A 23135-nucleotide genomic window follows, 5' to 3' on the forward strand; every position below is an offset into this window, starting at 1 on the left:
AGATAACTTCAGACATGTGGAGAGTAAAAAATGCCCAATGGGAATTCATAAATTTATGACCTGCTGAGCTCTTCCAGCAATTTCTATTTTTGTTTCTGACAGTAAATGGTGTAGCTTTGTCTCCAAGGAGGGTATGGAGCATGTGCACAAGATTCTGGAGCAAGGCTGGCCACATGAAGCTGAATATTTGCATACAAGGAGTTAGCAGCATATTGCAGCTCTCCTTTCAGACTCAACTCAAGCAGACTATCTTCAACGCAAACTCTGGCCTCTTAACGACTTCACAATGCAGCCATTGCATAGTTACTACTCATGCGCACTGGAATTGTGTCAATAAAGGTAGCATGAAATTTGTGAGCTGACCGCATCTGATAGCCATGGGTTCACAGCAGATCGCCTTCCAAGCTTCCCCCTTTCGCAGTGGTAGTCCAATGTTGTGGCCAAAGTACCCTTTGGATGAAATCATTGCACTTCTGGACACAAACATTCAGTGAGAATCGTTTTTAGATTGTGGAACCATCCTCATTGCTGACCCTGAGATATGCTTTGTTGGTTTGGCTCTGCAAGAAATCCACTTAAAAGTGAGTCTCTAAAAACGAGCAGCAGCAGCTGATAAGTTGGAAGTGTTGGTCGCAGGAGCCTGCCAATTCAATCAGTCAGCATACTGAGGGTGGCAAACGATTTACCATTCGAGCCAGGTTAGACAAGGTAGAAGGGGCCAGAAGTATGAATGAATGCAGTAGCTGTGCTAGTTGTGCTTAAAACATAAAAGCACTTCACCACTAATGTGTTAAAATGCTCAACTAATTTATTACCAATGACGACATATGTCCCTTATACCCCAGCCTTCACCTGGGCATGTTCCTCTACTCATTCATTGTGCATACATGATAATACATTCATCCCGTAAATGTGTCACAAAGAATACAACTGCTTGCTGCTGCAGTCTTTCAGCCCAACAGTTGTGGTCCAAAAGCTGATAGCTGGGTCTGTAGGAACAAAAAAAAGCATTTACATTTTTTGTCATTCTTGCTTCAAGGAAAATATAGCTCATAATAGCTGGAAGAGATCAGCAGCCTGTGACCTCTCAGTAACTAAAAGTGAAGCAGCTATAGCGAATATAGAAGATAACAAAGTAATAGGGCATCTGTCAGCTGTGGGTTCATTGTAACATTATACTTGTCAAATTATTGCACCCTGCATTAACTGCCAGTGAACCAGATTGTGAAACCCACATGTCACTCCATACATTGAAATGTAAATGTCAACCTGATTTGCAAGGAAACCATGCTATTATGTCTATTCCTTCTTCAGAAAGCAGGCCAAGCTGGTGTGCCTGGCTCTAGCTGCACCACAGAATACATGCTATCACTCACATTCTCCGTCCCAAGTAACAGCTCAAAGACATGCCTGATTTCAGGGAGATCAGGAGAAAATAGATTGACTAATGCTTGGAAATGAAAGAACCAGAAAAGCTGGGACAGAACCAAAGAAAGTAAGTTTTGCTGAGTGGACAAATTAAATTGATCTGTTTCAGCTGAAGAACCTGTGGACCAGAACTGACAGGTCCAGTGGTTCAAAGAAGAGCCTTGCACCGGTACTGAGGACAGTATTGAACATGATGCAGTAAATGGCAGGTTTTCTGCTTTTGTTTGTTTTAGTTATGTTGGCATGACAGACTAATGTCCATAATCCTCCTATCAACCAGACCTGTAGCATCCTATCAGATGGTTTAGTTGTAGCACTGTAACTATTCCCAACAACTCCAAGGATACTTTCTGAGGTCAGATGATAGTGAACTTAGTTGGGGTCCTAGAGTGCAATCTGTCTTCCTTTCATCAATGTTAAGCCTCTACCATACAGTCTTGCGATGTAGCACACTTCAGAATAGAGATGACTGTCTCTTTTAATCTGTTAAGTGCTTGAAGCTGGAATACAGCTAATTATATCACAAGACTTTATCGATCTCATTGGTACTATTAGGTCTGTTTTGATTCACATTAGTAGCGCTGGAGAGGGTGGTTGAATAAAAGAAGTTTGTTAGAGCAAACATTACATTTCTGACTTGTTTGCATCTGTGCACAGCTGTTGGTTGATGTTAATGATATCCCTTGTGAAAGCTCAAAATTACCCAAAGCACAGAAATACAGAATAGCTCGAACCTTTGCAGTCACTAATGGTGTGCTGTCTGCAGAAGAGGCAAATTGCAGAAGTGCTATTACTGATTGGTGGCTTCACCAGTGAGGTATTAGCCTTTTAAAAACATGGCACCTGAAGGTCTGACCATTCTGATTTTTATAGCATGCACAGTGAATGCTGATTGGTGGCAGCTATTCAGCTCCTGACCAGCCTCAGTCCGTTTGACCACTTCCCTTTCTCCCCCTACAAAAGTGTGCAGGGGAATCCGCAGCAGCAAATTCACTGTATTCTCTGCCAGAGCTGGATGAGAGAGAAAATTACAGCAACACAGCAAAAGGCACAGATGTAGGTGGTCAAGTGCAATCAGAAACACAGAATCAGAAACATAAAAAGAATCATTAAAATCTTCTGAAGATCTTTACCAAGTGCCTATTCAGCTTTTGAAATGTGCCTTTTTTTCTGGTATGTCATAGTGTATAATTAGGATCAAGAGGAATTGAAAAGGAAATGATGGGGAAAGGATTACATGATGACACAAAATTATTAACAAATCATTTAAATATACTTGTTCATTTTAGGCTGTTTCTACTTTTCTGTAGGAATAATTGGGCAGACACTAAATGGGCAGTCAACTGATATAATGGATTACCATTCACAGAATTGCCTACCCAAATATTCAACGTCTTTCAGACAAAATTACAGGTTAATGCCATTTAATCTGTGCAACTGTGTTCATTTCATTCATGCACTGTTGTTATTTTGTTTTCAGTCATGACAATAGTGATTTCTTTTTCATGTTTTCCATGCCCTATGTACAACATCTAAGTCTCAGAAAAGAGAAATGTTTTACCATTTTTGAATGAAAGTCAGTATAAAACACTTGCTATTTAAAAAAGGCAATTTTTAAAAAATCACTTGAGAGGCATGAGAATTATTGCAAGGCCTTAGTTGACCTTGAGAAAGTGGAAGTGAGTTGTCTTTTTGAATTGCTGCAGTCTATGTGGTGTAGTTAAACCCACAATGCTGTTAGGGAGGGGATTCCAGGATTTTGACCCAACAACAATGAAAGAACAGTGATATATTTCCAAGTCCGAACGGTGAGTGGTTAGGAGGGGAACTTGCAGGTGGTGGTGTTCCCATGTATCTGCTGCCCTTGTTCTTCTAATTGGAAGTAGTCATCAGTTTGGAAGGTGCTATCTAAGGACCTTTGGAAATTTTCTGCAAATAGTACAAACTGTCGCTACTGAGTGAAGGGACTGAATGTTTGTGGAAAATAAAACCCTTGTCATTTTTGTTCCAAACATGTGGCATTATTAAAAACTTAGTAGTTCATTACTAATTGCATTGATGCAAATTTTTTCTCCTTCCCATATCAACTATTGGTAGAATTTCTGAGTTGTACATCTATATCAATCACTTTGCACTTATGTATGCTGGGGATTCATTTTAAAACACCAAACACATATCAAGATCTTCAGCATCCAGGGAGAAGAAATAAAACTCAAAAGTTTGAGATATGAAATAACTTCACAAAGGCTAGTATAGCATCACCAAGTCACCCTTTACTTACACATAGACAGTCCTTGACACTGATCCAGCTCCCTCAGAGTCAGCTCTCACAGTGAACAGAAGCTCTGACACTCTGTTTATATCTGTCAGCCAGGGCTCCCTGATTGGACCAGATTAACAGTCCCAATCAGGGAGCTCATATTATATATAGTCCAGGGTAGCTGACCTCATTATGATATACTACAAGGTGTATCATAAAGATAAAATCACAGCATAACTTATCCAATACACCACCTTGGAGCAGATTTTCATATGCAATACACACTTGAAAACATATAGTTTTGGACATACAGTTAAATCTCTGACATGTTCAGAATGAGCAAATTTCTGAATGTACTAGTTGAACTGAAGACAAAAATGCAATCCTATCCTCAGCAACTATTTCTTTATAATATAAATTAAGTGTAGAAAATTAATTCATTTAGGACAAAAGCAGTTGATTTCTTAGTATAAATACCCATCCAATATTGATGGGTAGTAGCTTTGACCATACCCAATAAAAATTATTAAATTGTCAGTTTTGAGGAATTTTTCAATTCTAATAGTGGTAAATCAGGAAATGGAAGTAAATTTTAAAGGTAATCCTATACAATACTCAATATAACATTTGGATTGATGTCACCAAATAGAAGAAGACAACAGCTAATTAATGATTAATAGTAAAATTATTTTAATTGAACTACTGTGACACACCTACAAATGGGAATTGAACATTCTGGCCTCGAGATACAGACCAAAAGACCTTCAATAATTAATAGAATATGGACAAACAACACAATACTATTTGTCCCATTTAATATTGTTACCATATTCTTATAATCTTTAATAAAAAGAATGGAATCATTTTAATTTTATCTATCTGCATAACTAGCAACTGAGTCATAATATCATTAGATGATACATCCAAATGTAATGCTTTTCCCCATGCTAATTTTGGTGAGAAGCCATTCACCTTCCCACTCCAGTGTGTGATAGGATGGCATTCCATCTCACCAGTATTTGAGGCCCTTAAGGGACAATTAATCTTCATTTACAGGCCTTGTTCCACTGCTTCTTGTTAAACCAATGGAATTGTGGAGGAGTTCACTATATGGGGGAAGATGATAAGCAAACCCATGCAGGATTACTCCTGGTCTCTTCCTCGGTCACTGTCTGATGAAGGGACTCAGTATCAGGAATTGGGAATGCACTGAATGTCACCCACTGCTCTTGTTGCAAACACCCTCTCGACTTTCCATGCAGCCCTTCCACCATCAAATCATCTGCAACAGGTGATGATTCTAGGCCAATAGTGATTATTGTACTGGAAGTAGTCATTGACTCCTCAGTGACACTTCTGTTCAATACAGCTGCTGACCTTTCATTGACCGGTAGGTCTCAGACCAGTATATTCTCTGGGTATTTCCATCCCCAGGCCCTTCATCTCAAAAACAGCCTGTCGCTATCCAGTTAAGAAAATCATTTCATTTGTCAGCCCATCCATAAAGGAGATGATACAGGGCACTCTCAGTTGCTGGACAAGACCCCAATTACCTCTATTAAATACCTCTATTACAGCTCAAAATGAGTCTGTCAAGTCAATGTTGACTGTTTGAAATCCAAACAAATCAAACCCATCCACCAGTTTCTCCCTGGAGACTCACAAATTTATTTCCCTCAATTTCCCATCTAGTTTCCTTGTGAATTTACTCAACTCCTATACCTGTCATACAAGGTGCTACAAATAGGAGCAGAAGGGGACCATTTCAGCCCGAGCCTCCTCTAGCATCCAATAAACTCACGGCCAATTTGTTGATGCTCTGAAATTCACGTTACCCTCCATAACTGGCAACCATTGCTCTGCCTAAAAGCTCTGCAGAAGTGAGCTGCCATCCTCAATTTAACAGAAGAACCAGTGGCAACCTGATAATTTGCTTCCACCTGTCAAGTGCCTCCAGAATTCAATCACTCCCTGGATTAGATGCTTTCCAAGTAAATTTTGCCCAATATTTCCACTCTTGTGAAGAATTAAAAAAACAGAAAGCATAACTGCAAAATAGTTATAAATAAACCTAATTGGCTAAAAGAGGGCTTCTCAAATTGGGAGCTCAGACCCAATAAGGTCATGAGCTCGAAGGGAAAAATGGCCAACCTACTATCATTTTCTTATCCCATTGTCCCAACCTCACACTCAAAATCTCTACCAATAATCAGAAATCCATGTGACGTTTGACTCCATTTTAAAAACAGAATGTTGAAATTAGATTACTCCAAATCAACACTGACTTTCCTGCATTATTACTTCATTTGGTTAAAAATGAAACAAAAGTTAGAATTAGCTCTTTTGGCATGAATTATGCATAATATTAAATATCTCTCAAACAAACTGCACTACTTCTATAATTCAGTGTGCATAATTTTAGTTGTATAATTTTCTTTCCAGCTATCCCTCAATGGGAACTGCAGTTTTTTTTAAAATCCAGAAGGAATTCCATTAAAACCTAAGAATAAAAACAAGGATATGAATTTCAATCAATCAATGCTCATATTTATTTGGTTAATGCACTCCTTCTATCATGTGTTATACAACTTTCAAGAGCTTTAAACAAACAAGATTAAGGATATGTAAATAAAGATAAACACATGAAAAAATTAGTACAAACATGTTAAGCTTTTCTATATTAAGTATAATGATATGATTATCTACCTTGGAGTGCACAAATGTTATTCATGCACAAATTTTGCTTTACTGTATAGAAAAACCTGCAAAAACTGAGTTCCATGTAGTTTTGTTTTCTGCTAGCAAAGGAAGGATAATTTCCTGCATACCATTTATGTCTGCTACACTATGTGGTATATATAAAAACAGAAGTTGCTGAAAAACCTCAGCAAGTCTGGCAGCATCTGTGAAGGGAAACCAAAGGCGACCCTTCCTCTGATTTGATGGTTGCTAGGAAAATGTAGGTTTACATGTAGATGATGGGGGTGGGGTGCAGTTAAGGAGTAAACTATATGTAGGGATAGAACTCAAAAAGAGAGAAGAACAGTTGGACAGACTGCAGCAACTTCTGTTTTTGTTTCTGATTTAAAGCATCCGCTTCCAAATTACCACCATGTGATCCTACAATTCACATTAAAAACCATTGTCTGAGTGATAATGCTATCTTTTCAGCTGAGATATTTTACACCTAAAAGTGATTAAAATAGGATACCATCTCAATATTATAATATTTATGAACAAAATGCCACAGATATAAGACCTAAACACATTTTAGCCGTGGTGATAACTCCAGACACTGTAAACTGTGACATGAAGCAGGTATGTCAAAATACACATATAGCAAAGTATTCAATGCTTCACAAAGTAGAACCTGTCAAATGAAATCTCATATAATCTCATATTCTAGCAAATTTGCTGTGTTTATCATCATCTAGTTTGCCAAATTATCAAAATACTATATACCAAATATAACAAATTACAATGGACAATGATTCTGTATGAATCGCTTTTAAAACTTCCAATCAGAAATCCATTGCTGTCAATGGTAATATTTCTTAATTTGCTAACAAATATAAAAGTGCATGAATAGAAAAGGTTGAGAGAGATATGGGGCAAATTCTGGCAAGTGGGACTAGATTAGTGGAGGATATCTGGTCAGCATGAATGAGTTGAACTGAAGGGTCTGTTTCCACACTGTACATCTCTATGACTATGACTCCATGACACATAATAAGCTGCTGAGGTTTTGCAAATCTTGCCAAAGGCTTGAGGTGGATTTTGAAATTTGCAACAGTTTAGGACAGGGTTTGAGCCTATTGAAATGATAATAATTTTCACTGTAACTCTCTTACAGTGAATACTAATACCTTCATTTCAACCCGAGGATCCATTTGATAATATTGATTTCTATACAGTTTTAGTTCATGTTGTTTTGAAGGCACATATTGTCATGCTGTCACTGGACAATTTTAATTAAATTCTAATAGCTTATTATTACTGTTCTAAGACAGAAATGCAATAGAAAATGCAATATAGTTCCTTTGATATACATTCCAGCAGTACAAAGCATTTTCTCCAGTCCTAAACATTTCTGTCAGTTCCCCACACCAACGTTCTAATCCTAATGCTAAACTGCTGCCAATTTCCTTCACCAAGCTTTACTTGACCTTATCATTAACTAAATTCATAACGAAGAAGTATTTCCTCATTTTATTGATTAAAAAGTGCAATGAAAGCAAAAAATTTGCTAAAATTAGGAGCAGACACATTAGCTATTTGAAAGGTGATTCAATGGTTTATGCTTTCAGAAGAAAGTTAGCAGGAAATAAAGGGTATGGGAGAATGGGGGAAGAGGTTCCAAACAGTGAGGTTCAGATCATTAAAGTTTCTGCCATTGAAAGTAATGAAGGGAAGGCAATCGAACAGGCAACCAGAGATGGTTTAATGAATCACCAACATCCACCAGTATGCTAATGGAAAACTACAGATATAGAATAGGATGGGGTCATGGAGGAAATTATGGATGCAGATAAATACTTAGAAATATGGTTCCAAATATATTTATTCCTATAGGGAGTTGGTGGATGCACCAACGAACAGAAATTATGACTGTGACATAACATTTCTGAAGGCAGAACATGGAATTAGCACCTCTCATACTCTCTTGCTTGTTAACGTTCCCAAATATTTGCAATTAAAATTTTAAATGTCGACACCATGGACAAGAGACACATACAACCATGTGGCAGAAGGACATTTTAGTGGTGAACCTGTCATAAGCTTACAATGTTGCTAACTTTCCCACCCAATACTTTTATCATTAATGTAATACTTATTGGAATCATAAAGGTAACAGATTTTTTACAAATTTAAATTTCACTTCTAAATATTTCACATTACATTGGCTTTATTTTTTTCATATGTGAATTGTATATAACATTTGATGAGGTGGATGTGAAGAGGATGTTTCTACTAATGGGACAATCTTGACCTTATTTTAAAAATAAGAGGGTCGTCCATTGAAAACAGAGAAAAACAGAGATCATGCACATTTGTTTTCTCAAAAGACAACACCCAATATAGACTCCTTATATAATTAGTCCATTTTTATACAGAATACAAGATTGTTAGTTGTTAGTCTTTTCAACTTTTCTTGCTGAAAAGGTGGTACAGCCACATCTTTTACTACTTTCAAAGCAGACGTGGAGATGCAGGGATGTCGATCTGAGATTACAAACAGATCAGCTATGATCTTCATAAATGGCAGAGTAGGTGCAAAGGGATGAATGGCCTATTCCTATTCCTTCTTTGTTGATCGTGTGTGTGCATCATCGATATATGTTAAGACAAGTTTAGTCAGCGAGCTAAATGTACTGACGTGCCTATGGTTGGCATGCATTTAAGGGGAATTGGAGACTTTTTATTAATGGTAGAAGAAATAATGCTGCATTTCTGTATTCACTCTTTATTGAGTGTTCATGTTAGCAACCACTGTTGTATTTCTCATCCTATGAGACACGGCTAAACTTGCCAGTTCATCTGCTGCTCCCCTCAACACAGTGTCAAGTTTATAGAGAGAAATCTCAGTGGGGGGGGTGGGGTAATTGAAATGTTGCAGGTGAACTCAAAGCCCTGGAATGATTTTGCCAGACTTCACCTTGCACTGGGCAGGACTGATACAACCCCTTAGGTCTCTTATTTCCTTCCCTTTGATCAACTGTTCCCATCACCCCTAAAAATATACAAGATGCCAGGTCCTTCCTTCTTCCACTCTTCCATGCCCACACTCCTGAATCACCATTACTACTCCTGAGCCTCCATGCAACTTGCCAATCTCCTGCTTCCCTCTTTGTGCCGTGGAGTTCAATGAGGAAAACAGTTGACTTCAGACTGAAAAGTACCACATTAACTGTTATCCACTGCTTATAAATTGACCTGAATTGGGTGCCAGGAGGATTCTTGTATTTCTTCATCTTGAAGCTATGTAATTTTAAAATTTTATGTTAGTAAGTATTCTGGGCATGCAAATGTTTGCAAGTTGGAACCTACTAAAGGACACAAGGCCTGGCCTGCCTCAAACTTGCTGCTGGCTTAATCTCGGAATCTCAACCACTGGGAATTTGAAATTACAGCTCCAGCCTAGTGCCACCGTTGCCAACTGCACAAGCCCCATTAAATTCACTAGCCCCTCCCTATCAAGATATAGTGAGACACTAAAAAACATATGCACTCAAAATCAACCACTATCTGTATAAATTGTAACAAACATTCCTTAACCATGAATATTTTATGTTAAGATGTAATTCATTTTGATTAGTCTGACTCTAATGTCTGTAGTGAATGGATAGAGACTGGATTTACAGTTATAAGTAATGATCACGGCTGGTAGCAGTAATAATAGGCTCTTCGAGTTGTAATTTAGACCATCAATAAGTCAACCATGGATTACAATGTAACTCGTTTATCCTCAAGGGTCCAGTTGAAGTATAGCTTAAAGATAGCAAGGAAGCAGGTTAGAAAGGAAGAAAAAAGGAAAATAGATAACAAATTCCCTCATTTTCATTCCCAGCTGAAGGACCTACTTAAGGGAGCAAATTACTGCAGATGCTGGAAGCTATATTGAAATCAAATAAATGCTGGAGATCACAGCGGGTCAGGCAGTATCCACTGTGAGAAAGCAAACTAAAGTTTCGAGTCTAGATGAGAAGAGGTATCTCAACTCAGATCACTAGCTTGCCCTCTCTCCCTATGGATGCTGCCTAACCCGAAGTAAATATCGTTAGGCAGCCCCTCATTGAAAGACATTGAACTTGTCAGGTCTGTAGGTTTGTCCCATCAGCTGGAAAGGACAGGAACTGAGGCCAACATTAAGTTCTCTCATTCGCACTAAGTAGGATATGAAGCGATTTGAACAGTTCTGAGATCCCAAAAGGCCAAATACCGGACCAGGTCCGTTTTCCTTTGAACCAAAAATGTGTATGTTCCCTAAACAATCATTTGTACCAAAAAGTAAAGCGGCAGTATTTGCTTCATTTGGTGGAGTGGGGTATTATACTTTTAAACCATAGCAGTTGGGTCCACTTTATTAGGAAGAAAGGTCTGAGTGCACTGGGAAGGGTTTTCAAAAGATGCAACCTCAGAGAATAACACGAAAAATACCTGATCGTCAACTATTTACATGTCGAGAGTATGTTGCTGGAAAAGCACAGCAGGTCAGGTAGCATCCGAAGAGCAGGAAAATCGACGTTTCAGGCCTTCACCTGATGAAGGCCTCCCATTCGAAACGTCGATTCTCCTGCTCCTCGGATGCTGCCTGACCTGCTGTGCTTTTCCAGCAACACACCCTCGACTCTGATCTCCAACATCTGCAGACCTCACTGCCTCCTTGTTCATTTTAACATGTATTCAGCTCCAGGACAACTTTGGAAAATTAATTACTTACATAAAATTCTAGAACAACAACATGAAAACAAAAACGTTTAACCAGGAAACCTTCGGGATTTTCTTTCTTTTTAGAAGAAAACACCGTTGAGCCTGTGTTTACCGTGAAAGCAGGTAGAGAATTATTTCTGGAAGACGGGGCTGTGAGGGAGAGTGTAAATACAAATTCAGGCGATTTGAAAAGAGCAATTATGCCACTGTTTTCTAATGATTGATTTGACCTAAAAGTGTATTTTTTTTAAAGCAACAACCCGGGATGCGATATATAGTGTATATTTGTCGATCATCTATTAGTAAACTGGCATCCGTATACAAGCAATTTCTCCATTGTTGCATGTGATTTCGGGTATAGCGTTGAGTAACATTGCAGGATACTCACGAGATTGTCAAACTTCCCAGTCCTCTTTCTCTCCACACACAAACAAACAAACATGACTCCTTTCAGGCTTGTCTCCCATCCAACACACCCACCAGCCTATAGGGCATGTTTATGATGCAGGGAAACGATTGCAATGGCAGAAAGTCTGATTTCAGGAGATTAAATGGTAATAGGAAGGCACTGTGATAGACTCCAAATCCCCCATACTGTTGGAGAGGGTGGAAGCTGTACGCTATTCACGAGAATCACTGGTATACAGTGCATGCAAGTATCCTCCTCGGTATGCCTGTCTCTCTCTCTCTCTCCCCTCCCCCTTCCGTCTGCACACAGACTTGTTCCACAGAGATTCGCCAGGTGAGCTGCTGAACTCAGCCGAGGTACCGGAAAGTGAAACGGTTGTGAAATAAAAAGGTGTTGTGATGAATTGTGAAAAAAAAGAGGGAGGATGGACAGTTTTGTAGCTTGCAGCTGACTGCTTTAGAGAGAAAAATAACACAGCATTCGCAACGATGACGAGAAGACAGATCTCGAATCTTTTGGTTAGAGTGCTAAGGACTGCAGTAGTCTGGGAACTGGCCGGTGATTTGAACCCGGCCACCAACAGCTGGATACGTTAACCCTGTCATCAGAGGATATGCTCCCGTTGCCCAGTGTGAGGATAATACCTCTCCCGTTGGAGCCAATGTTTCCCACCACCCTCTCCCTTTATACACCCCTCTCGTCCCGGGGAAGGTAGGGGGTGGGGGGTGGGGGATTGGTTTGTGGGTGAAGCATTTGTCGAAGTTATCAATCCAGTTTTCAAAGTGGAGGTGCTGGGTGGAAATCAATTGGAGACCTCGAGTATTGCGATATATTACGGGACGCAGCCCCCATCTCCGTGCGTTTGACTGTCAAAATAAAACAAAACCTCTCAACTCTCACCGGAACCGTCCAAAACACTTCTCACGGTGGCAAACGCAGCGCCCAGTCTCCATGAATGCCCAGTTCATGGTGGAGATTTATTCGAACAGGTTACATGCAAAGTTGATTTGACGTGCTACATTTTAAAAAAAAAGCCGTAGAGCTGTTCAGAGGGGAAAAAAATAAAGCTGTAGTTCCGAACCTCACTGGAGAGGCGAAAATATGAAATTATGCAATCACTGTGGCAACGCCATGATCGCATTAGTGAACAGAACTGAGGACAGAGAATGGGCATGGCAGGAACACACACATATCCTGCTATACCTGAATAGATTCCCCAAGCTTCCAAACTTTGTCAGCAAGTCGCTCACCCCGATTATATTCACTATACGTGAATAACCTTAGAGGGTAAATTCCCAACACACTACACCCAGGATCACAGAAATGTATTGTTTCTCCTAGAGTAACGCAGTTTTACACTTCAGTAATACAAATTACAGCATGGCAATCATATTTTCTCCAAGTACCCCTTCTAATTGGCCTTACCAATGGTTATCTGCATAGATGCACTTATCCATGGTTTTGGTTTTAATTGGAAACATTTTCGTGTCAGCTAGGGCTATGAAAGTTTGCACCTGTGCTTTCTTACCATTAGACGTAAGGTGCAGGGCGGCCCTTCCCAGAATTTGCGTGTGCGTGGGTTTGTATGTGTGGTTGGAGTTTGTGTCGATGTTGGTGAGTGTCAAGCCTGGGGCTGTGTGCCTGGGTGAAAGAGCCGCGACATAATGAGGGGGGTGGTGGAGGAGGAGGAGCAGAAATTAAATCAGAAGTCACAAACTTCAAATCATTCCAGGGAGTGTGTGACTTAACAGGAACGGCACGAAGCAATCCACCCCCCAACCAGTGTCTGATGGAAACTGACCCTGCATCAACTTTCCTCCAAACTGCAACATTGATGTTCAAGGCGGACTGAATCCCGGGTAGATTCCATGCTTCTGAGTGCTGTTAGGGCTGGCTGCAGACAGAAAGCACTCTGCTGGAAGCGGCACACGAGGTGGACAGTCAGTGATTGTTCATCGGGGGCGACCCTGAGTCACCCGGGGCGAGAGCGTGGTTCAGGTCTCAGGGATGCCGCCTCCCAGCGAACAGCCCATACAGTACACAGCTTCTTCCACCACGCCAAACTTAGAAGGGGGCTGTGCAAGAATAATGTCACACCAGTCCTTGCCTCAAAGCGATAAGGGGTCGTCCTCAATTAGACTCGAAATGGCGGGCGATTAGGCTCCCCTGACAATCCCCAGGAACGTTAGCGAGGTGTTAACATCTTTGTTTTAATTCTGTCGCCATGCAGATTCAGTTTTTCTCCACACAAGTAAGCGTGTTCCAGTGTAATCCTATCCCTGTCTCAGGCTCACACACCACTAGACATACACATCTCCATCAACGGCTCAAACGCTTAACTTGCGGCTTGAAAAGTGTGGTATGTAGTTGCATCATTGCAGATTTCTTTCACCTTACACAAGTAATTGAAACCTCGCGCATGGAATTTCACACGTCAAGCCTCCAATATGCATTCATCCCATCTCACATTCCCAATTATGAAGTCCAACACATAACATTGATTACACAGAATACGGTCGTTCTGAACGGGAGACAGCAGGGCCACCCCTCCCTCCCCTTTATCCATAATAAAACTATGGATCTGAAAGTTCAGTCCCAACATGGTGAATATGCAGAACGTTATGTCGGAATGTACTGTAATAATTTCATAAACTGCCCACGTCGCCATCCACCTCTTCACCCCGCTTCCCAAGCGCCAGGCTGAAACGCGGATCGCCAATGAAAGGCGAAGATGCTGCTTTTATTCATTGCGAGAGCCAGCTGCAAGGCTGACAATAACTCGCTTTATATACAGAAGCAACTTGAATCCAATTCAAGCCGATGCCCCTTGTGCCAGGGGGGAGAGAGAGGGAGAGGGAGAGAATCAACCCCAAGCAAAGGAGAACGTGCCTTTTCAATAATTAAAAAAAGCAGCCTCGAATCGGTCCACGCTTTATGACACCTGAAAAGTGACCTGGGAATTACTGAATATTCCAGACACAGTTTGGGGGGAAAAAAAGACAGACAGCGGAATTTCTGCGGTGCAGCAGGAAACCCAATAAAACAAACCCCGAACGATCCATTTGTCATTTCCGCCACTGTTGCTTCCACTTTAAAGGTTGGGAACTGAATGAAATATAGAATGGGGGACCTCGCGAATTAATATTTAGAAAGAAGCAAAGTTTTCTCGTTCTTTAAAAAAAAAACTGGCGTTTTCTGTCCGTTGTAGCAAAAAAAAACCCAGAATTTGAAGGGAACGATAAGCTGTGGGGACGTTAAACGGAGCAGATTTCAATCTCTGGAACATGCACATGTATACTGAGCAACTAACTCCCCTGAGCACAGTCTGTGTTTCAGGACTAGACTTTATAAGACTCCATTCAGTGATTTCTCATCTTGTTCCATTAACACATGACACCTTACGCTTGTATCAGTCCCGCTCGACGGGCTGAAAGGAGACCTGAAGACGTCTCATTAATAAGGCTTAAGCACTGTATACGAATCCTGTTCGATTGCTACAAGACAGCCCCTGTGCATAAACCACCTACAGCATCTCCTGCTGCATCTTTCGACCTTAAAAGTGGAGCATTGTGCGAAAACAAAATGTGACCGAAAGCTCGGCAGCCCCTTTCCGCCAGTTCCCAAATTGGATGTCACACGCGTCAGTAATTAAACGGTGCAGATTAAGCAGCTTCACTGTAAACGGTCATTAAACATTTTAACCCAGGAAATCCCCGAGCCTTCTTCTCAACCCGTCTTAGCCGGATTATGATCACCGACTGCACGAAATTCAAACAGCTAAGGGATATATCAGGCAACTCACGTATCCTATTGAGCATTCTGCAAGAATATTTATTGAGCCTAAGCTCGATTACTGCATTGAACGCCAACCCCGGCAAGTCCAATGCATTCTGTCAGTTTCCCGGCATCTCAAATAAGACCAATCGCTCTGCAACCCTTCTATTTTCCCTTATTATTCCATGCAGGTGGTTCTCTTGTTCCCTCTTGTGCTTGAGGGCTAAGATATGGGGGTGGGGGGGGTAAGCCAAAACCTACCTTCCACACATGTGATGGTAAATAAAAAGACAAGGTAGGAAAATATAACTCCACTTTTCGAGCCCATCGCCTTCCCGAGGAAAGAGAGTCCGTGCCTGCAGCATTTACAGCATCCCGCTCGAGAAATGGATGTCAGCGAGCCTTCAGTCGAAACCCCCTGTATTTTGCAGGTCGATTTCATCCTGGTGCTAATCTGGCTGTGCCTGATGTGTGTAGCGCGTGTGTCGCCGACCAGGTTTTGCTTCTTGGTCCGCGGCACCCGAACACTACTGCGAGTGAATGTGTTTCTGGGATACCACAGCAACCTTGAACGAGGACTCAACCATCTCAACCAACGGGGGCACCAACTCCAGGCTCCTTCCCACTTGCCTTGCCTGTCTAAATCCGAAAGTGCACTAAAGAGGGAGAGAGAGAGAGAGCGCGAGAAAATACCCACTGCTGGTAGCCAGCCAACTCTTAGAGAATATCCACCCCCCCTCCAAAAAAAAATAAGGTGGGGGGAGGAGGCAGGAGAGAGTGATGGTAGATGGGGAGGACACGAATAATGGCGTGTAATTAAACATTTAACTTGAAAGCGGCAACGTCAGAAAGAGAAATGTTTAAAATTCATACACTCTGCGGATCGATATTGCCAACACGCCGTGCCAGAAGCCGCAAAGAAGGGGCAGATACAATTGAAGTATCGCCCGGAAATTAGGTGCTACTATTGGGAGGGGGTCATACGAATTCTCTCCGCCGAAAATTGCGTGGTCGGTAAACAGCAAAATAGGAGGGAGGCTATCTGTCCATCACAATGTACTGTTTGGAGATCGTTTATAAATACATCGGGTTAAGGCAGTCAGTTGACATGCATGTCAGTTTCGAGGTTTCCCTGATATGGAGGGGGGTGGGGGGGGGATTTAAGTTCACTCTGACAGAAAGGGGCAATCACCAACGGAGTCTTGCATTCAACACCCCCTTCCCTGTTTTCAGTGGGTGTTATCACAGCTTCTTGCACTTGGCAAGAATATCATCGCGCGATGCCCATTCCATGTTGATTCGGTGGCGCTCGAGGTTTCATTCTGAATTCCCGGAATGGGTTAAAGGAGTTCAGCAGAAGAACACTTGTGCCACCTACAGGCTGTGAAGCGATGACCTGATAGCAAATCCTTGTGTTGAGACACGGCTCAGAGCTGATTCATAGATTTCCCGCTGTAATATCCTTCACACACACACGCACGCACACGAGGACCTGCCTGGGAAATAAGCAGTTAGCGAATAATGCAATCATTTTACCCGCATGGCCTTCACTTACGCTTTGTGTGCTTTGTAAAAGCCTTCACTTTGGGTGGGGGCGATATATCGCCAACCAGTTCTGGTAATGGATTTGAGTTGTGAAAATAGGTAGGAGATAAGTCTAAAGTCGGATATGTCATTCATTTGAAATGTTTGATAAAAATAGTTCAGAAAAAAAAATGCTGCAGAAGCGATTTGCTGTAAGTAGCTTTGGAGGCAAACGTTTGCGGCTGGTGATTGTTAATCACAGGATGCTGGTACATAGACAACCAGGCCATTAGACCCAGAATCCCTGTGAACAGCTCTCTCATCTGTCCCGTTCGCCTCCTCTGACCCATCCTTTTAAAGAGCTCCTCTTCTGAAAGTTCCCATTGAATCCGCTATCACGAGCGTTTCAGTCGCTATCTTCAGGCCATTAAAAAGTGTTTTGACAAACTACCTCAGATTCCCTTCCAGTTTTCCCTGTTCACCCACAGCATACTGAGCTGTACGGAGTACCAAGTGCACATAACTGGAGATTAATGTGTTAATGAGCAGGCTTAAACCGATATACTAGCCAGCAATCATCTCCTGCCTGTTACGCTGACGCTTCGCCCTTTCCCCACGAGACTATTACCATCAGTTCTGCTCCCGACTGGGGCGATCAGCGGTTGTGAGGACATATTTAGGCCCAGGAATATATATATTTTTCCCAATATAACCTTGTCTGACACGCAATTTAGGTAAACCGTTTGCAGATTATATACATTCCTTGAGATAATATAGTCCTTTCCCAAAGTTAGGTTAGCCTGTCGCTTCAGTTGAAAATTTATATGGAAGAGATTGAAGCCTACAAAAAATGTATAATCACTGTTGGTCAACATGATTGTTCTGTTACGCATCCTGCGATGCGCACATCAAATACATGCCCGGAGCTAGTTTTATAGTTATCTTTAAGCAGCACGTCAACACAGCTTTCATATCTCACTGCCTGTTCCAATCTGACTTGGCGCCTATACATACCCATCTCTCCCCGTCCTTGCCCTGCCTATCCTCTTCACTTCCCCACCCCCCGCGCTCTCTCCCTATCCTCTCCACTCCCCCCCCCCCCACCGCGCTCTCTGTCTATCCCCTTCTACCCCACCCAATCGCTCTCTGTCTATCCCCTTCTACCCCACCCAATCGCTCTCTGTCTATCCCCTTCTACCCCACCCCATCGCTCTCTGTCTATCCTTTCCTTCTCCCCCTCCTCGCTCACTATGCCGAGTATCTGCCTTTCACAACACCTGTTCCTATTTCCCCATCCTGCTGTCTGTCAGACTAGTCTCTTTCCACACATCACCTGAATTTATTCATTACTCGCTCAAACGCACCTTTACTTCTTTTCCCTCGTGGTTTTCCCTTGAGTATAATTCCTTCCCAGACCCGTACACATAACTAGCACTATCCCTCACTTAAATAAGTGACGAAGTCATTTATTTGTTATTAATATTTATTAGCTCAGAAATAGATTAATTGGACAGAATGCAGGATAAAAATATGCAGCGATAGGCGTATTACTATCTCAAATTTCTAAGGAATGAGGTGACAATGTAGACTTTTCGTGATGAATATGCGCAATTACACGAGTCTTTTAATTAAACATATTTTTCTGCATGATGTATAACTCGTAATGAAAGCAGATGAAGAAGCCACATGTTAATGAATTGAAATGTCGATGCTGGCAGCATGAGTTGAACACGGGCCCTCAAAGCATTGCCAATATATATTTCATGTAGGCTATTTTTATAATATAGATGCGTTATGAAACAAAAGTAAATTATATCGATTTTGAATTGTTGAAAACTGTTGTCCATCACGTGCATGTCTTCTGATGGTGAACATGCCTGACTGAGCATTGCGCTGCGATTCACGGATTGACCAGAAGCGCCGCTGTTCAGCACAGTGGCTTTCCGGAAGCAGTTTGGAAATGTCCATTTTCTCATCGTTGTGATTGGAAATAAATGAATTTTCTTCTTCGGGACACTCACTCATTAGAGGCTCCGCATGAGCTGAGCAATCTTACCGAACTGCACAAAGCTCCAAACTACAGGTTTCAATGCAGAAAATGCCCATGCAAATTTCTCTATGCGGTAAACAGATCTAATATCCTTTTATCAGAGCTTGCAGCTGTACTTTAACAATCCCAGTGGTTTCGCCTCCACCACCCAACGTGGGAATCCACTATACATATTGATTGCGCTTAGTGTGATGAACATCTTGGAACAAGACTTGAAATTGTCTTTTGAACTTGTGCAACCTTGTCCTGCTGAGATTTATTTTGATCTAAATTTCCAGATTTATCTTACACCCTTTCTATGACTAACATTTCCAAAACTGAAAAGCCGGTGTTTCCAAACTCTCGTTAACACACATTCCTCTCGTTTGTGACATCAGCCTCATGTTTCTTCCCCTCCCCTCTCCCGATCAACTCGAGAAAGAGTTATTCATCACTCCCCTGCTGTTTCACCCTGTAATATTTCCGTTTGAAACATATATTCTTTACCATTTTGAAATTTACGTTTGAACCTAAACAAATGCATCTGCCCCTCATCTTTTGTCAATTATCTTAAACTCATGCCTGACCGGTTACAGATCCTCTCGGCAGTGACAACAATCTCCCTGACATTTCAAAAGACCTTTCAAAGTTTTAAACACATCGATCTGGGGGTTCCACTCGCCGTATTCGGAAAAAAAAACTCCGAATCGGCGAAGTCAGGTCAAGAAATTCTAGTGTTTCGAGAAACACACGGGACAAATTGGGTTTCTGTGATCTTTGTGTCCATACAAAATGCAACATTATCCTATGAGGAAGGCTGACCGAACTCCTGGGATGAACTAACTACCATTGAGCATGTTCTTTGCAAAAGTTTGCCGGCTTTCAAGGGAACTAATAAAACATCAATCCCTTCTGGAGGGGTTCAAGGTCAGAATTTTTAAAGTTGTACAATAAAGTGTGTATCCAAATATAACTAACAAATGTTTCCGCATTTTTCAAAAAAGTAATTTATTACTATTTATTGACTAACGGCTCAGCGACAAGTCACATCTAAATGCACCCTGGGTCTGTTAAACCAAAATAGTTACAGAATTAGAGTCATGGAGATGTACAGCATGCAAACAGACCCGTCAGTTCAACTTATCCATGCCGACCGGATATCCTAAATAAATCTAATCCCATTTGCCAACAGTTGGCCCATATCCCTCTCAGCCCTTCCTAATCATACACCGATCCAGGTGTTTTTTTAAATCATCGAATTACTGAACCTTTACGGCGCAGTTGTTCTCCTAAGTGATATGCAAATAAGCTTCCAGGAAAACTGGAGAGGATCTTCTCCAAAGTAATGCAATTTTGGGTGCAACATGCATCCACATGAATACTGCATCCAAAGCAGAAATTCAATTCAATCTCCTCTTTGCCTATTGTGCTGTAGAGTGCACAAGTCAGCTTCTCTGGTCTCTCCACATGACTTCAATGCCTTATCTTGGTGTCATCCCACCACATCTCCTCTGCACCCAAGGACTTGACATCTTTCCAGAATTGGACACAATATTTTATTTTAGGCCCAACAAGTAGTTTATTTTTTTGAATTGGGAGGGTCCTGAAAAAGATTAGAGAGAACTTGGAGTGCATGTCCACAGTCTGTTGAGGGTGGCAGGGTGGTAAGATAGGTGGTGGACATCTGTAATATTTTCCTTTGTTGAACAAAGCATTGAATACAAGAGCAGACACATAAGACACTGTTTAGGACACAGTTGGAGTTGTGTACATTTCTGATCACTATTTTAAAGGAAGGACATATTGCTTTCGAATGAGTACAGATGAGATGTACTTGTCTGTTGCCATGGATTTGCAGTTGTAAGGTAAGATTGGTTAGGCAAGGTGACTCAACCTGAAACATTAACTCTGATTTCTCTCCACAGATGCTGCCAGACCTGAGATTTTCCAGCAATTTCAGTATTTTGGTTTGGTTAAACAAGGATTACTTTCCTCAGAACAATGGTGTCTTTGGGGTTACTTCATTGAGTAACATAAAATAATTTGAATACAGTTCACAGAGAAGCCAAGTTTCTTTAACAGAAGGGTGAATTACTGGGTGGCACAGATTCAAGGTGATAATTAAAATGATTAGAGGGGACATGAGAAAACATGTTTTCACCCAGAGATTGATTGGTGTCTGGAATTCACTATCCTGTTTGGTGGTTGGGGAAGAACCCCTTGAGATATTTAAAATAAACTTGGATATTTATATGAATTTTTGTAGCCAGCAAGGTTATAGACAGATGTTGAAAATTGGATTAGAATAGACAGCAAATTTATTTAGGTAAAAACAATGACTGCAGATGCTGGAAACCAGATTCTGGATTAGTGGTGCTGGAAGAGCTCAGCAGTTCAGGCAGCATCAAATTAGCAGTAAAATTGACATTTTGGGCAAAAGCCCTTCATCTGGAATAAAGGCAGTGAGCCTGAAGTGTGGAGAGATAAGCTAGAGGAGGGTGGGGGTGTAGAGAAAGTAGCAAAGAGTACAATAGGTGAGTGGGGTAGGGGATGAAGCTGATAGGTCAGGGGCGGGGGGAGGGTGGAGTGGATAGCTAGAAAAGGAGATAGGCAGGTAGGACAAGTCATGGGGACAGTGCTGAGCTGGAAGTTTGGAACTGCGGTGAGGTGGGGGAAGGGGAAATGAGGAAACTGTTGAAGTCCACATTGATGCCCTGGGGTTGAAGTGTTCTGAGGCGGAAGATGAGGTGTTCTTCCTCCAGGCATCTGGTGATGAGGGAGCAGCGGTGAAGGAGGCCCAGGACCTCGGCAGAGTGGGAAGGTGAGTTGAAATGTTGGGCCACAGGGTAGTGTGGTTGATTGGTGCGGGTGTCCTGGAGGTGTTCCCTAAAGCACTCTGCTAGGAGACGTCCAGTCTCCCCAATGTAGAGGAGACTGCATCAGGAGCAACAGATACAATAAATGATATTAGTGGATGTGCAGGTAAAACTTTGATGGATGTGGAAGGCTCCTTTAGGGCCTTGGATAGAGGTGAGGGAGGAGGTGTGGGTGCAGGTTTTGCAGTTCCTGCGGTGGCAGGGGAAGGTGCCAGGATGGGAGGGTGGGTTGTAGGGGGGTGTGGACTTGACCAGGTAGTCACGGAGGGAACGGTCTTTGTGGAAGGTGTAAAGAGGTGGGGAGGGAAATATATCCCTGGTGGTGGGGTCTTTTTGGAGGTGGCGGAAATATCGGTGGATGATTTGGTTTATGTGAAGGTTGGTAGGGTGGAAGGTGAGCACCAGGGGTGTTCTGTCCTTGGTACGGTTAGAGTGGTGGGGTCTGAGGACAGAGGTGCGGGATGTGGACGAGATGTGTTGGAGGGCATCTTTAACACCGTGGGAAGGGAAATTGGAAATTTATTTAGCCAGGACAAGTGTAATGAGCTGGATAGCCTCTTTCTATGCTGTAATGTCTTCCACAGTTCTTATTTTCATAATGTGTTAATTCTTTAATATAAAGCCAAGATCATACATGTTTTACTAAAAGCTTTCTGAACCTTTAAAGCTTTGCATATGTTATTGTACTGGTTTCTCTTCTGCATTCCCTTCAAATTACAGCACTTTGTTCAGATTGCCTGTTCTGGTTATTCCTCCAAAAATGTATCATGTCTATATTAGGTTAAAAACAAGGACTGCAGATGTTGGAAGCCAGAGTCAAGATTAAAGTGTTTCAGGAAAAGCACAGCAGGTCAGGCGGCATCCGAGGAGCAGGAAAATTGATGTTTCGAGCAAAAGTCTTTAATAGATGTCTCTATTAGTACAAATCTGCAATGTGTCTACCATTGCATGAGCCTGTCAATATCACTCTGAAGAGTTACAAATCTTGGCACTACTTATTAAATTTCAAATGTTTTAGTCATCTGAATGTTTTGGAATTGTAGCCTCTATACCCAACCCCACATCATTAATATACACATCAAAAAGAACTATAATCCTAAGAATAATCTTTGGGTGCATCTCTCTATACTTCACCCAATCTACAACATACACATTCACCAATATTCCATTTGTTGACTCTTAACTAGACTCATATCTATGCCTCCAATGTCCCTTTAATCCTTTTTCCTCAGCTTGACCGAATCCCTCACATCTCTATAACTAATAATGGATTACTGTTTGATTACTGCTTTGGACTTTGACACCATACAGTTGAAATGTGACTTCCTTCAAACTGGTGGGTCATCATTTGCTCCATGAATTAAATCATGTCTGCTGTTTAATTACCTCCACACATTAAGGAGT

The 23135-nt window shown here is 41.6% G+C and overlaps 1 protein-coding gene across 1 annotated transcript in view; it reads right to left on the minus strand.

Annotated features, from left to right (window-relative positions):
- Positions 1-15630, minus strand: part of csmd3b (CUB and Sushi multiple domains 3b) — a 1941594-nt gene extending 1925964 nt beyond the window's left edge. The window contains exon 1 of the mRNA XM_060823982.1: positions 15564-15630. Coding sequence (XP_060679965.1) covers positions 15564-15630 — 67 coding nt within the window. The remainder of the gene's footprint in view (positions 1-15563) is intronic.
- Positions 15631-23135: the final 7505 nt, after the last annotated feature.

The sequence above is a fragment of the Hemiscyllium ocellatum genome, chromosome 4 (assembly GCF_020745735.1).
Source record: "Hemiscyllium ocellatum isolate sHemOce1 chromosome 4, sHemOce1.pat.X.cur, whole genome shotgun sequence".
Taxonomy (NCBI): Eukaryota; Metazoa; Chordata; class Chondrichthyes; order Orectolobiformes; family Hemiscylliidae; genus Hemiscyllium; species Hemiscyllium ocellatum.